Source organism: Muntiacus reevesi, chromosome 7 (assembly GCF_963930625.1).
Source record: "Muntiacus reevesi chromosome 7, mMunRee1.1, whole genome shotgun sequence".
In the NCBI taxonomy this organism is placed as follows: domain Eukaryota; kingdom Metazoa; phylum Chordata; class Mammalia; order Artiodactyla; family Cervidae; genus Muntiacus; species Muntiacus reevesi.
The window spans coordinates 58,181,246-58,197,685 of record NC_089255.1 but is presented as its reverse complement, the minus strand read 5'-3'; the positions used below and the strand labels follow the sequence as shown (position 1 = coordinate 58,197,685).

The 16,440-nt window shown below is 37.1% G+C and overlaps 1 protein-coding gene across 4 annotated transcripts in view; it reads right to left on the bottom strand.

The window, feature by feature from the left end:
- Positions 1–16,440, bottom strand: part of ATP8B4 (ATPase phospholipid transporting 8B4 (putative)) — a 261,581-nt gene that overhangs the window by 113,101 nt on the left and 132,040 nt on the right. For all 4 annotated transcript variants that reach the window (XM_065941225.1, XM_065941224.1, XM_065941227.1 and 1 more), the window contains exons 8-9: positions 13,981–14,051; positions 8,939–9,021 (exon numbers count right to left, since the gene is read on the bottom strand). In XM_065941225.1, coding sequence (XP_065797297.1) covers positions 8,939–9,021; positions 13,981–14,051 — 154 coding nt within the window. The remainder of the gene's footprint in view (positions 1–8,938; positions 9,022–13,980; positions 14,052–16,440) is intronic.

Here is a 16,440-nt window from a genome sequence, read left to right as displayed (position 1 = left end):
CACCATATAACTTGCCCCAAACTGTCCAAAAGATGTTTCTAGTTTTTTTTTTTGTTTTTTAATACCATGTCCATTCCAAACTAAGGGCAAGCCCATTCCAAATCAATGAATCAATTTATTCCATTATTTCAATAAGAAAATACACTTTTAGGATGAGGGTTCTCTTGATAGAAAAAGAAACCAGAAATAATCTTTCACTGACTTTGTCATAAAGTATATCTATTAGATTTAAGTATATTTGCACTGCACATAGTTGAGGTTAATTTTTTGAGTACAAAGATTTGAAAGACAGAGGGAGAGAAGAAGGAAAAGAGAGGAAAGGGATGAAAAAGATAATTGAGAATAGATCCAAACAAGATTCAAGCCAGCCAGGGGTAAGATTGGTGTGTACAAAATTCTCTCCCCAAAACAATAAAGATACATATGTTTAATCAGAAACCAAAAGGGTATTTTGCAACACAGAAAGCAACATTTGGAAAATAAAAAAGGGAAGTATGTCTTTAGCACTGACTGAAGGGAAGAGAGACCAGCGGGCCTACAGAACTTCCATATTGCACTGTTACACCCCCATCAAACACCTCCTGAACTTAAAGACTTCTTACCTGACTCCTTTCCTTCCCAGGATGATAGGTTTTTCTTTTAAAGCTCATAGACATAGGTGATGGGAGCTTCTCTGGTGGCTCAGACAGTAAAGAATCTGCCTGCAATGCAGGAGAGTCAGGTTCGATCCCTGGGTTGAGAAAATCCCCTGCAGAAAGAAATGCTACCCACACCAGTATTTTTGCCTGGAGAATTCCATGGACAGAGGAGCCTGATGGGCTACAGTCCATAAGGTCTCAAAGTTGGACACGACTGAGCAACTAACACTACAACAAACCTAGATGACAGCAACCAGTTTTCACATGGCCTGATCACTCCTAACCAACCAGATTACTAAAGTGAATAGACCTTGCTTGAAAAAACAAAACCCTGAAAGGAATGAGAGACTCCAAGGGCTCAGGTTGCTTTTCCAACTCCATCTACCTTTCCTCAGAATCACTGAAGTATTGCCACCAAAACATCCCGACTGGGACACACACTGGCTTCTTCCCAGACATCTACTGCTAACTGTTGAGTGTGCTGGCAGAAGGATTTGGATGAGGCTAAATAATCCATACAAAGTCACTTTTTATATGAACAGAAATGGCTAAGTCCTCGTTTGCTCCTATTATAGCATATCACAGATATTTTAAAGTAAGTAAAAACTGATTTCAACTGGCCCAAGTTATTTAAACAACTCCATTGTGGAAGAGGAGACTTTTTCTAAACTCTAAGATTCAACATCTTTTTTTGTTGACCAATAATCAATGTTCACAAATTTTATAGAACCTTGAATTAGGCATCCCTAGCAAAACCTACATAAAATAATGGGTCCATATCAACCTTTCAAGCTTATTCCAGATTCAAGACTCAATTTCTCCGGCTTCAAACTTGGCCACTAAAAAAAAAAAAATGCTTTGGGCAAAAACAATAAGATACACAGTCCCTGCCAACAGGAATATAAAAAACAGGCTCATTTGATCATTTTTATTGTCACAAGCAAAGACTGACATGGAGGCAAATATAGCCTTGAACATGCTGGCTGGCTCCTCCCTGGCCCCAAGGTTCATCCATTTCTGGCCTGACACCAAGGGTGTGGTTCTAGACAGGAACAGACAGTAAGGCCAAGGGGCTATGCCTCAGTTTTTGGAGGCCCAGCACCAATTCAGTCATTCTGGAAGAGTATGAGCCCAGTGGTTTAAGTACATATTAAACACAGGGCCTAGTGAAAATAAAGTGGCATGAACAAAGCCTAGACACTTTTTTTTAGCCACAACACTTTTTTTTAATCTTTAGAAGTGCTCAGCTTCCCTTTTAGTCCTGTTAGCACAAAACACAAGTTTTCCAATGTCTTTTCTTCCTCTTTCCAAAAGGGGTAAACAGGTTCCTTTTAATGGAGCACTATATTCACTTCTGTATCCCCATAACCTATCATACTACCTACATAATAGGAACTTAATAAATATTTGTTGGAGAGATGGATAGAAAGATGATTTCAAGAGAGAGCTGGGAAGGTAATGTGGGTATCTGAGCAGATCTAAGATGAATGAAAGAAGTGGTGGTATATTTCCATGGTAATAATGATAAAGGGTCTAGCCACAGTGGACCACTTAAGTTGGCCTAACTCTGAAGGGATACAAATAGATCTGAGAACACTGAAAATAAAGTAGGCAACTTCAAGCACGTTAGAAGCAAGCAAGAATATATCCCTGCCATTAAGCACAATAAAGATTAGAGAAAAACTGTAGGACCCTTCTTCCCTTTGCTAACTGAATCAAAGAATAAATGGCAGGCAACAATTTGACAATGGATGAGAAAACAGTTTGGAAAAAAGAGCATTGTTTCTCACATAGCTATTCATGGAACACATGTACAGAGAACAAAATCATCTTTAATGAGCAATAAAACAACTGGAGAAAAAATCATGTCAATTATGAAGTATAAATATAATGAAACTAGCCAGTCACAGTTGTTTGCTTCTCTGAAAAAAACAGACGTGAAAGCAGATAGCAGTTCATCCAGTTTGCAGTCACACAGAAATACTCGAGGCCTGTACCAAACAAAATCTACAAGATTTCACTCTGAACCCTCTTGGCATTCTAAATTTAGTCAGTTGGACTGTTAGTTAATTAACAACCTAATAATGTTCTCAAACTAAAGTGTTCCACTGTAGAGTCGAAATCTATAGTTTATCATGAAGATGGAATTCAGTGTCCCATATTTCAAGATTTTTCCAGAGTACTTGACTTTATTTCTTTACGGATATTATCATTGTTAGCAATGCTTCTTGATTATCTGCACTGCAACTCTTCTCGAAGACAATTAGCTATTGAATTAAGACATCGCTGCTGTTCAAGAGTGCTCTAGCCAAGCGCTTATTAGAGTTTAGAAGACTGCCCTCTACTGTTGCCCTGATGATTGTGATAAATATTTTTTTCTTGGAAAGAAAAATGTCACCTTCCCATTTTCTAGAACCTCATTACTCTTCAACCATAAGCCTCAGCTACCCATCATCATCACCATAATGGCCACATCAACACCAGCAGTAAAGAAAAAAGTTCTTTACTTCACAAGGCTTCTGCATCTCACACAGTCACGTCAGCTCTGCTACTGAGCTGTGCTTCTGTCCAGGTGAATGAAAAACTGATCTGGTAAGTTTAAAAAGTCACAAGATTCTAACAAAGACTTTCTGTGTGTTTGGATTTTTTTTAACCAAAAAGAGATGCTTGTTTTTCTGTGTTTTAATTACACACATGCTCTTCTTTAGAAAGGACCACAAAAATACACAAAGATTCCTTAAATAAAGAGTCAACCTTTCCCTGCTTCACAACTCAGTATTAACAGTCATACAAAATATGTAAACTTGTCATTGTTGCAAAAAAACAGATCTTAGTCCAGTAACAATATGCAAAAGATTCTTAAACACACTTAGACAATTTACATCCGGGGCTTTCCCCAAGGCACAAGACTGACCAGTTTACAAATGTATAATTGAAACTATTTCCAGTTATTTATAAAAACTTGTCAATTCCTGAAAGACTTCAAAATGAAAAATCAAGATCCACTCTATTTTTATACTTTTTATAATATTAGGCCAAGTTATATATCATTTTTTATACAATTCAACAGACTACATATCAATTTTTCTGATGTTTGAAATGTATAAAAATATTTATATGAGAACTTTTCAAATAAATGGATTTACCTACCAAAACCCAACTCCGTCGTGTGTGTACTGGTTTCTATGTTTGGCCAACTCTTCTATAAACTCTTGTCAGGGATCCTGATGTTCAAGATCACTGAGAACTTTGCTACTTTTTAAAAAACATGGCGATGTCCTCTGGGTCCTGGATGGACTTGATCTCCGGAATTTAATTTTGCACTTTAAGGTTTAAAGTATTCTTAAAATTAAAATCTTACCCTGATCAGGAGCTAAGCAGTCATGCTGATTCCCCTGACTCTCCAATGCTGCCTTTTTGTTTGCAATTTAGAGCCTCTCATGTAAGGCTTTGCCAGTTGTCCTAGCTTCATATTCTACTTCTTCCACTTAGTAACCATGTGACCTTGGGGAACTTATTCAATTTATCTGGGTCTCGGTTTCCTTGCCCATAAATTGGAAGTAATAGTAACCTCTTCCTCCTAGGGCTGTAAGGATTTAATAAAATAAAATGTGCAATTACTTAGCATGGTGCCTGGTACATAGTGACGACTTGTTCATGTGTCAACATCATGGGTAGGCCTGGGAACTTTAGGACTTTTATCTAATTAAAGGTTTCTTTGAGGATGAGTTCTTGTTCAAATCTGTCGTCTCCCCAGGGCTATAAGTGCTATGAAAGCAAAGCCTGGGTCTGACTTGTTAACCACTGTATCTCCGGGCTTAGCAAATCCGTAGGTTTTGTGTTAAATATACATTTAGTAAGTAAATGAACAGGTGACCAAGTGAATGGATAAAAGAAAAAAAAAGAAAGCAAGCTCATGCCATGCCTTAAGAGGCCACCAACAAGTTACTGTCCTTGGGTTTAAGAGCAAAAGTGGGGAGGCAGGGAGACTTACAAGAGACATCCTAAGGCCTTCGCACCTCAGTTTTGATGCTTGCTCTTGTCCCCAGTTTGGAGTTCCCAATGGGGGCTTCTTGGGTTAGGATTGGGAAACTCCGGTAATCAGCTACTTAGAAGATATGATATGTCCTTTTGATACAGGACTGAAACTGTAGTTCGGTGCTAAAGATAGTAGTATGACACAAATCTCAGGAGGAAAAATACATGGTAACTAGAAGCAAAACCAAGACCTTACTCAGATTTGCCCAGACGTCACAAGCTAAAAGATATACACAGCAAAGGCAGAAAGGGCATGCCTGACACATCTGTCTGGTCTATCAGACCTTGCCATAGCCAGGCAGGGCATTTCCAGATGTACACAAAGCTGACATCACACTTTTAATTTAAGCTAAAGGATACACTGTGTGTTGTGTGCTCAGTAGTTTAGTCCTGTCTGACTCTTTTGTGACCCACCAGGCAAGAATGGGATTTCCCAGGCAAGAATACTGGAACGGTTGCCGTTTCCCCCTCCAGGGGATCTTTCCGACCCAGGGATCCAACTCATGTCTCCTGCATCTCCTGCATCAGCAGGTGGACTCTTTACCACTTAACCATCTGGGAAACCTAAAGGATGCAATATCTGGTTTTAATTCCTATGATTGAAAGAAATTTTTTTGAGCCGCAAGAGGAAAACTTGAAGTCTATTGAATCCCATTATGACAATGGTTAACAGAGGAGACCTAAAAGAGGGGATAGGAAAAGAATGGAGGAAAAGTATTAAAAGAATCTTGATAGTACATGTGAAGATATGTTGTAATTCTACATACTTTGTATTGTAACTTGTCCTTAGAAGTGCTTAATGATAAACTTGACGTGATATGTCATGAATGCTCAGTTGTATCCAACTCTTTGTGACTCCATGGACTGTAGCCCGCCAGGCTCCCCTGTCCGTGGAATATTCCAGGCAAGAATACTAGAGTGGGTAGCCATTTCCTCCTCCAGGTGATCTTCCTGACCCAGGGACTGAATCTACATCTGCTGTGTCTTTTGCACTGGGAGGCGGATTCTTTACCACCATGCCATCATAAAATTAATAAACTAATAATACAGAGAGAGTGATGAAAATAGAAAAGATTTTAAAATAATAGAAAAAAAGAGAATTCAGATAGAGGAAATAAATAAACTATTAAAAACAAAGAGTGAAAGAGAAAGATGCAAAGAGAATAGCTAGAAATAATGCAAAAAGGGAGGAAAGAAAAATGATGGCTAGAATCATGAGAGAAATGTGTGTATATAGTAGAAGTATTGGTGTGTGAACGTGTATGTCAGAGAGGCAGGGAAAGAATGAAATTAAAACTAAGGCTTAAAAACTAGGAAATGAAGGAAAAGTTGAAGGCTATAAGAAAGCAAAAGCAATTGCGGGAAAGATTTGGGGTTTGTTAACTGTTCCAACTCTTTCAAAGACTTTTCCACATATTGCATTACTCCCTTGGTCTTTAAATTTGGCTGTTAAGAGGGGAGACTAATTTTTATATTCTATCGAATTTATTTCCCCTTAATCCCTCTATTCATTTTTCAGACGTTTTCTTGGAAATAGGAAGTCATATTCTAATATGGCTAAACCCATAGAACATCCTGTTGCCTTGAATGTTATGGTAGATTGAAATTCAACCCAAGATTTAAGAAGAAAAAGTAAATTTAGCAGAGATCTGATATTTAGCCCAGAAGTGTACCTGCCTCATAAATTTGGCATTACATGTTCTCTGAAAAGTGACCACAGTTTATGTATAAATGAAAGACAATAGACGTCTGTGTTGCCTTTATTGGCAAAAACTATTATATATTAGAGGTTTTGTGACTTACCTATGCTATGTGAAGGAAGTACAGGCCACAACTATTAAGTAATAATTATGAATACACTTTTAAAGTAAATTTTATTAAGTATTAATAAAGACTTTATCTGTATATATATATATATACATACACATACACACACACACACACACACACACACACACAGAGAAGTCCTTTAATCTCTCTGGACCTGTTATCCCATCTGTGATAAAAGAATTATTTTAGGTGAAGAAGTATTTTCTGCTTTAGCCCAAGCATCACCACTTGTATTGGTTTAAATTTCGGACTTCTGTGTTCAACTCTGTTTGGTGGAAAGATTCTGCGGAAAGTCATCATAAAACCACCACAGCAGATGGCCCCTTTCCCAGCCACTGCCCTCCAAGAGAAGGGGACCCCGCACGCTTGCTTTGTCTTACAAGTTCCCATCAGGAAGCCTCTTCTTCACCCATCACTTCATACTCCACCCCAAGCCCCTTACCTTACACCCCTCCTTTGCTCTCCCATATCTTTTGGGGCCTGAGGCTGATCCTGTCCCCCACTCTCTGGCACCTGTCACCATTTATTCATGCATTCATCAAGGACTTATTGAGAAATCACTCTGTGCCATGCTTTGTTCCAGGGACTTGGCATTTATCAGTGACCAAAACAGAGATCCCTGTTCAGCTCACACTGCAGCAGGTAGAGACAGACAATAAATAACAAGCAGAAAATAAGCACTTTGTAGAGTATGCCAGATGGTGATAAGTGCTATGAGAAAAAGAAATAGTAAAGCAGGCCAGCGAGGATTGAGAGGGGTATGAGGAGTCATGCTGAAAAGGCAGATTCTTGGCCCCATTCCTGCAGTTCCCAGTAAGAAATCTACCTAATCCAGCATGTCCCTTTATACACAATCCTGGAATTGACCTCTGGTCACAGGGTGTGGTAGAAACAGCACTCAACTCAACTCCATACTCACTTCCTCCCTTGCAGCGAGGTCAGGCCCATGTGACTCATGCTGGCCATGCTGGCCAATGAAACGCGAGAGGAAGAGCAGTCAAAAGTTAGCTTGTCTCTTTCATCTCACCCTTACTCTGCTGTGCTCACCTTAAGGGCCATTAGTCTAGGCATCAAAGCTACAAGATGAAGAAGGCCATCCAACCTGCGTCAGATATGACATGAGGAAGAAATAAACTTCTACTGTTTATGCCACTATGATTTCAGGGTTGTTTGTAACTAAGTCACAGCGCAGGCTATCTGTGCCAGTATCTATGAAAGAAAACGAGCTGGCAATTATAACATAATTTTCTGCTTTTTAACAGTAAAGTAAACAAGAAGTCATGAATTTTTACCTCCTCATAGACTAACAGAGGTGTAAAGGTACACTTCTGCCAGAAAAGAAATGAGTAAATTAGGTTGCCCTTTTAGGACTCTATGAATATTCCGTGACGTGTTTTAAGCAAGTATTTTGATTCATGAACACAATTTACTTTTTTGGATTCACATAACAGTAAAATTTCATTGAAAAAATTACTTAGTAGAAAATGTGTAATTTATTTTAATCTAATCAAAATATTTCTTGGGCCATTCAGTTTCCTGGCTATTCCCCTGACTTAAATCTCAAACTGGAGGAATTTTTTTTTTCTGTAAACACTTGTTACAATGGCACTCATTTAAGAACGATTAAAATATTAACAGTATCCAGATGGAGTCTACAAGCAAATGCAAAGCACAAGCAATAAGAGCCCTAAGTTGTGCCCTGAGAAACTTTAAAATGTAAAGCTGCCTGTGCTCTAACTCACGGGATCATGCTTGTCCACATTTTCCTTTAGTAGACTCCAAAGAAAACATTTAGAAAGATAGCCTCAAACTCATAAATATGGGTTAATAAATAAAACAAATCTGTATGGAAATACTGATATCCAAGTCCAGATACAAATGTGTATAAAGCAAGAGACCATTGAGGGGGTGTCAGGAAGACCCCATAGATTCTCCAACCACCTATCAGGATGCCCGAAGTCCTACCATTAATTATTTTTCCTTTGACTAGAAGAATTTTGCTACTCTGTGACAGCTTTAATAGGAAAGAACAAGACAAAGATGGAGTAGAATAGGCAGGGGAGACCATGTTGACAAGCATGGGACTGGGTTGAATGATGTGAAGATGGTGATAACAAAACCCTGGTGTAAAATAAAGGGCAACAGTTGACAACTGATTAATAAATTATAATGTTCTTCTTGAACACCTATCATCTTTAAGATATTATACCAGGCATTCTGGAAGACACAGAAATATATGAGGCAGAGTTACTGTCTTCATCAAATCTGTAGTCTAGGGTTTGGTCTTTGTTATGGAGCCAGAGAATGCATGGCTAGTTAGAGCTAGAAATAGGAGTGTGGCCTGTTACTCATCCTCAGCAAGTCTGTATGAGGCTTTTGTAACAAAAGCCTTTTGGTTTTGAGGTCTTTGTTTTTCAGTTTTAAACACTTACCATCAAACTTCGCGAGTCTGCTAGTATCTGCTCCAAGTTCTGAGGTAACTGAGAGTGCGTGGCGCACCTTGAGGTTTGTTTCCCTGTGAAATTAATTGACATGACATGAACATGTAAATGAAATAGCCCAACAGTATCTTACACAGAGCAATCAGGGACATTTCCGCAATTTTAGCACATGCAAAATCCAACACAAGAGATTCAAGAAACTCCCTCTGAATGTCATTCACACCTCCCACACTATCTCGGGAAAGTGGACAAGTCTTTGCAGACTCCTAAGGGTTAGCATTCCATCCACAGCACATCTCTGTAGCAACAGTGATCTGTTTGGCTATTTGGAAAAACAGAGGACGTATTAATAATAAATATGGTTGCATTAGAACATTCTTAGACATCATGCGTGGGTTACAAAACACATTAGGAATAGGAACACAGTTGCCAGTTAAAGGAGGTCAATATCACTCCAGAATCTGGTATCTATGCAGAAGTTTTACTTGTAAGAGATGGTCATAGCTAATTTCACAGTAGCTGAAATACAAATGGGAAAAGGAAGACAGCTTTCTTTTTCTTGAAGAATCAAGCCAAGAATCCCATACATCTAGAACCATAAAACTAGGTAGGAACTAAATAGATCACAAGGAGCTGGTCATCCTCCAAGGAAGACCATGTATACGTTGGACAGATGGCTGTCTGGTACTCATGAAATGACCAGCAGTGAAGATTCTATGGCCATCACTCAAGTCTCCTGTTTAAGGAGTTTGTCATGTCAGTTTCCTCACTGAGTTCAACCAAATTCTCTTCTACCATAGCTTAAGCGAATCTGCCCGAGTTTAGTCTTTACAGAAATGTTTAGTAGTGGGTCAACAAATATCGATTGAATACATACCATAGTCACCCATGAAACTCAACGCAGCCCTGAAGGTTACTGTCCTCTTGAGGAAAACAAGTGGTAGGTAAAAAAGCAAATATCACCTTCTGGAAGTGCATGCCAAACCATGAAAAACTGAATTTAGAGAACTGAGCGGATACCTGAGACTTCATTTAATCTAAACTTCTCCATGATTAAGTTTCACAATGATGTTATGGCAATAAGAACTGAATCCAAGGAATGCCCATTAGCCAAACAGCTTTCTGCAGAAAACATTAAGCTGAATGTATAATTGAAATAACTTTGTTCAAGTCATTTAGATCTTATTGATCTAAATCTACAAATTCTAGGAGGCAGAGATGAGTAAAGACAGTCAAAAATAACTTCATAATTGAGGCAGAAACTGAGTTGGGCTTGATGGAAAAGAATGAGACAGTGGTGTTGAGATTAAAAGACAAACGTTTGCCCTTTAAACGACTTTTCAAATAATTTAAACAATCACACCAACTGGACCAGACAGCTCTCATTCCTCAGCCCTATTCCATATATGCTGTCACTCATCAAAGTTCATCATCATGTTAATTTATTTCCTCAGGATTCTAATATCTCACTTCCATATTCAGACATGGAAACTAAAGAGGAAGAATAATCACACAGAGTCCTCACTGATAAATTTTTTTTTCCAAAACTCCTGATTTTTTTCCTCAAATAATATTTTTTAATCTGTAAAAGAACTACAAATGACAATATAAAATAACACATGTATAAACAATCTGAACAGACACTTCACTAAAGAAGAAATACAGTGATAAATAAAAAAAAAAATTTCACTATCATTTCTCACTAGGGAAATGCAAATTAAAACCATAATGAGATACTACTACATGCCTACTATCTGAACTATCTGAAATTAAAGATTGATCATACCAGGATAGGGAGTCACTGAAAATCTCACATACTAATAGTGACATCTAAAATGGTACAGTCACTTTGGTCAATATCTTGATAAATTTCAAAATGATTTTCAACATAAGAAACAATACAGAAAGATCCTTTTCACCTTTTAGTCAACTTCTGCTATGGTATCATCTCACGAAACTGTATCACAATATCACAACCAGGATACTGACATTAACAGTCAAGATACGGAACACTTCAATCAACACGAGTATTCCTCTGGGTTCCATTTATGGACATACCACCTTCTCTGCCTCCTCCAACCCATCTTAAACTCATGGCAATCCCTAATCTGTTACCTATTTCTCTAATTTTATAGAAATGTTATATAAATGAAATAATACAGTATGTGACCTTCTGATATTTACTTTTTTCACTCAATATGATTCTGTGAAGATACATTCAGGTTGTTGCATATATCAATAATTTATTCCTCTTTGTTACTCAGTAATATTCCACAATATGTATATTCCAGTTTGTTTAACCATTCGCCTGGTGACAGACAGATAAGTTGTTTCTAGTTGGAGATATTACAAATAAAGCTGCCCTAAATGTTTGTATACAAATTTTTGTGTAAGCATAAGTCATTTCTCTGGAATAAATGCCAGGTAATGAAACTGCTGGATTATACAGGAGCCTCATGTTTAGCTTTTTAAGAAACTGCCACACTGTTTTCCAGAGTGATTGTAGCATTTTATATTCTCACCAGCAATGTGTGAGTGATTCGGTTTCTCAACATTCTTGCCAGCATTTGGAGTCCTCACTATTTTTTATTTTGGTTATTCTGATAGGATAAGTGGGAAGTGATACATCATTGTTGTTTTAACTTCAATATCCCAATGGCTAATGTTGTTGAGCATCTTTTCATGTACTTATTTGCCATCTGTAAGTTATTTTCAGTGACCTGTCCCTTAATATCATTTGCCAGTTTTCTAATTGGATTTTTTTTACTGTGGAGTTTTGAATATTTTTCATATATTCAAGATACAAGTCCTTTGTCAGATATATAGGTTGCAAGTATTTTCTCCTAGTCTGTAACTTTTATTTTCATACTCTTAACACAGTCTTTTGCACAGAAAAAAAAAAAAAATTTAACATGACCAAGTCCAGTTTGTCAAATTTTCCTTTTATGCATTATGCTTTTGGGGTCAAATCTAAGAACTCTTTGACTAGCCTTAAATCTTCAAGACTTTCTACTATGTTTTTTATAAAGGTTTTAAAGTTTTATGTTTTATATTTGAATTGTTTCCTTAACAATAACAGAACTATTCAAATTATTTCGTACTGGATGAGTTCTGACTGTTTTTCAATGAAGTAGTCCATTTACTCTAGGTTGTTAATGTATATAGAGTTATACATAGTATCTCCATATCTTTTTGATGACTTCAGGGTCTATTATAATACTCCCTGGTTCATTCGTGATATTGTTAACTTGTATCTTTTTTTTTCTTCCCCAGTCTTCTTAAAGTTTGTCTATTTTACTGATGTTTTCAAAGAACTAGCTCTTTGTTTCTTTTTATATATTCTTTTTCTATTTTCAAATTCATTGATTTTTTTTTTTCTCTTTGCTCCTTCCTTCTACTTGCTTTGGTTTATTTTGCTATTTTCTAGGTTATCAATGGAAGATCTGATAATTAGTTTGAGGCTTTTTTTCTCTTTTCAAGTATATACACAAATAGCTATAAATTTTCCCCTTAGCACTATTTTAGCTTCTGCCAAACCAAGGGTAGGATCACATAGGCTGATCTCTATTTGGATATCTCAGTATAGCAATGATTTAGAAGGAAGTGGTTAAAACCATGGGCTCTTTTGTCAAGCTGCCAGGTTTGAGTCCTGGTTTCATTTGTTAGAAGTTTGGTGCAAATTCTTTAGTCTCTCCAAGCTTTCATTTCCTTGCCTATACAACAGGGCTTATAGTACCTATGTAGGATTAAATGATAGAATCCATCTCAAGTACATGCTTTAAAATGTAAGTGTTCAATAACTGTTTTTATGTCAGACAGACTAACTGAATCCACTGAAATGAAATTACTATATGGTCTATAACTAAATTCCAAATTAGCGTCTATGTCAAAACTGCATTCTACTTCATTTCTCTCTTCTCTCTCTACATCCTCACTTGACCAAGTTCCAAAAGTTGCCTTACAAAGTAACACCAGTTCTTCTTTCTTCAAGAAATCTTGATTGCCACTCCTCTCATTTTCCTTAGAAAAGCACTTGAAATTAAAAACAAATAAACAAAGAAACCCTTTCAGGGAACCTCAGTGAAGAATCCCTATGTAAACTATATATTACTCACATATATAGTTAGCTCATTGTTCCTGAAATAAATTCAAGAGAAAAGACAGAGTTTTAACAAGATCTGCAAAGTAACTAGCAAATGGACTAAGCGGGACTTCCTTGATGGTCCAGTGGCTAAGACTTCACCTTCCAATGCAGGGGGTGCAGATTTAATCCCTGGTCAGGGGCTAAGATCCCATGTGCCTCATAGCCAAAACCCACCAACACATAAAACAGAAGCAGTACTGTAATAAATTCAATAAAAACTTTGAAAATGGTCCACACCAAAAAAACATTTTTAATGGACTTTGCAATTTAACAGTCTTATTTCTTCCAAGAATATAAAATGAAGGGTTTTTTTTTTTTTTCAGTTTTTTTTGATTGAGGTATAGTTGATTTACAATGTTTCAGGTGTAGAGCAGTCATTCAATATACACATATATTCTTTTTCAGATTCTTTTCCACTACAGGTTATTATATTTAATATAGTTCCCTGTATTATACAGTAGATTCTTGCTGTTTATCTGTTTTATATATAGCAATGAATGCATCTGTTAATCTCAAATCCCTAATTTACCCCTTTGGTAATCATAAGTGTGCCTATATCTGTTTGAACTAAGTTCCTTGGTATCAATTTATTTAGATTCCACATTTAAGCGATATATGACATTTGTCTTTCTCTGAGTTACTTCACTCAGTATGATAATCTCAAGGTCCATCCTTGTTGCTTCAAATGGCATTATTCCATTCTTTTTAATGATTAATATTCCATGGTATGCACACACACACACACACACACACACACACACACACACACACACACACATTGCATCTAAGATTAAGGTTTAGGATTTAAGTCAGGTCTTGTTTCTAAAGCTATTGCTCTTAAATAAATTGAAAACCAATCTAAACAATTATTTGAATTGTAATAACTTACCCATCAAGCTCAGCAGTTTCAATATAACAGAGACCATGTGGCTCACTACTTGATAGGAGAAGGAGATCAGCCTATTTTGAAAAACAATGATAAAGAATATTTGAGGGGGGAAGATTGGTTGAACACCTTCAACACCATATCACCCCTCCATTACTAATGAGTCAACAGAGCCTTAGGAAAAAAGTGAGACATGAAGTCTTGCTCCACCTCTCTGACATATGCCCTGAATCAAAACCACCCTCTGCTCCCTTGTTCCTGCCCTGCACTCTCTTGGCCATCAGAACATAAGCAAGGGCAGGATACAGCATATAAATTAACAATCACTTTATTTTTTAATAGAAATGTATAAAGTTTTTATATATTCCTATATAAAATTTATACCTTTTATAGAAACATATAAAATCCCATTTTCTTGCTTTGATAATTGCTCATAGAAAATATAAAATTTTCTCCAATAAGTAAGATAATTGGAAATACTTATATGCACACACTAATTCTTCAGTTATCAGTTAAGAGCAGAGGGTAGGCAAAGAAATGGGGAAAGACAAAAGTGAAGGAGCAGGAGAAAATTGAAAACAATAGAAAAAAATGAGAGGCAAGGAAAGAGAAAAGGACTAAAGGAAAAACAAACTTGAAAAGATAAACAGGATGACAGCAAGGTTCAAGAGGAAGAGGACATATGTGTACCTATGGCTAATTCATGTTGATGTATGGCAGAAATCAAACCAATACTGTAAAGAAACCATCGATCAATTAAAAATAAATATTTTTTTAAAAAGATAAAAAAAAAAAAAAAGAAAAAGATGGTGGTGTGTAAGAAAAGAGAAAGAGAAGAAAAGCAGGGTTTAAGCAAGAAGGCTGGATAGAATAGAAACCACAGTAAAAACAGAAAGCATTCAGAGGTGAGGAACTGGTCTAGGACAGAGATAAATTGGAAATGACTGATCATGATTCAGTTTTATTATTATTATTTTTTTTTTAATTTTTCAGTGGGTTTTGTCATACATTGATATGAATCAGCCATAGAGTTACACGTATTCCCCATCCTGGTCCCCCATCCCACCTCCCTCTCCACCCGATTCCTCTGGGTCTTCCCAGCCCACCAGGGCCGAGCACTTGACTCATGCATCCCACCTGGGCTGGTGGTCTGTTTCACCACAGATAATATACATGCTGTTCTTTCGAAACATCCCACCCTCACCTTCTCCCACAGAGTACAAAAGTCTGTTCTGTACTTCTGCGTCTCTTCTTCTGCCCTGCATATAGGGCCATCGTTACCATCTTTCTAAATTCCGTATATATGTGTTAGTATACTGTAATGTTCTTTATCTTTCTGACTTACTTCACTCTGTATAATGGGCTCCAGTTTCATCCATCTCATTAAAACTGATTCAAATGAATTCTTTTTAACGGCTGAGTAATATTCCATGGTGTATATGTACCACAGCTTCCTTATCCATTCATCTGCTGATGGACATCTAGGTTGCTTCCATGTCCTGGCTATTATAAACAGTGCTGTGATGAACATTGGGGTGCACGTGTCTCTTTCAGATCTGGATTCCTCAGTGTGTATGCCCAGAAGTGATATTGCTGGGTCATATGGTAGTTCTATTTCCAGTTTTTTTTAAGAAATCTCCACACTGTTTTCCATAGTGGCTGTACTAGTTTGCATTCCCACCAACAGTGTAAGAGGCTTCCCTTTTCTCCACACCCTCTCCAGCATTTATTGCTTGTAGACTTTTGGATAGCAGCCATCCTGATTGGCGTGTAATGGTACCTCATTGTGGTTTTGATTTGCATTTCTCTGATAATGAGTGATGTTGAGCATCTTTTCATGTGCTTGTTAGCCATCTGTATGTCTTCCTTGGAGAAATGTCTGTTTAGTTCTTTGGCCCATTTTTTGATTGGGTCGTTTATTTTTCTGGAATTGAGCTTCAGGAGTTGCTTGTATATTTTTGAGATTAATCCTTTGTCTGTTTCCTCATTTGCTATTATTTTCTCCCAATCTGAGGGCTGTCTTTTCACCTTACTTTTAGTTTCCTTTGTTGTGCAAAAGCTTTTAATTTTCATTAGGTCCCATTTGTTTACTTTTGCTTTTATTTCCAATATTCTGGGAGGTGGGTCATAGAGGATCTTGCTGTGATTTATGTTGGAGAGTGTTTTGCCTATGTTCTCCTCTAGGAGAACATATAGTTTCTGGTCTTACATTTAGATCTTTAATCCATTTTGAGTTTATTTTTGTGTATGGTGTTAGAAAGTGTTCTAGTTTCATTCTTTTACAAGTGGTTGACCAGTTTTCCCAGCACCACTTGTTAAAGAGGTTGTCTTTTTTCCACTGTATATCCTTGCCTCCTTTGTCGAAGATAAGGTGTCCATAGGTTCGTGGATTTATCTCTGGGCTTTCTATTCTGTTCCATTGATCTATATTTCTGTCTTTGTGCCAGTACCATACTGTCTTGA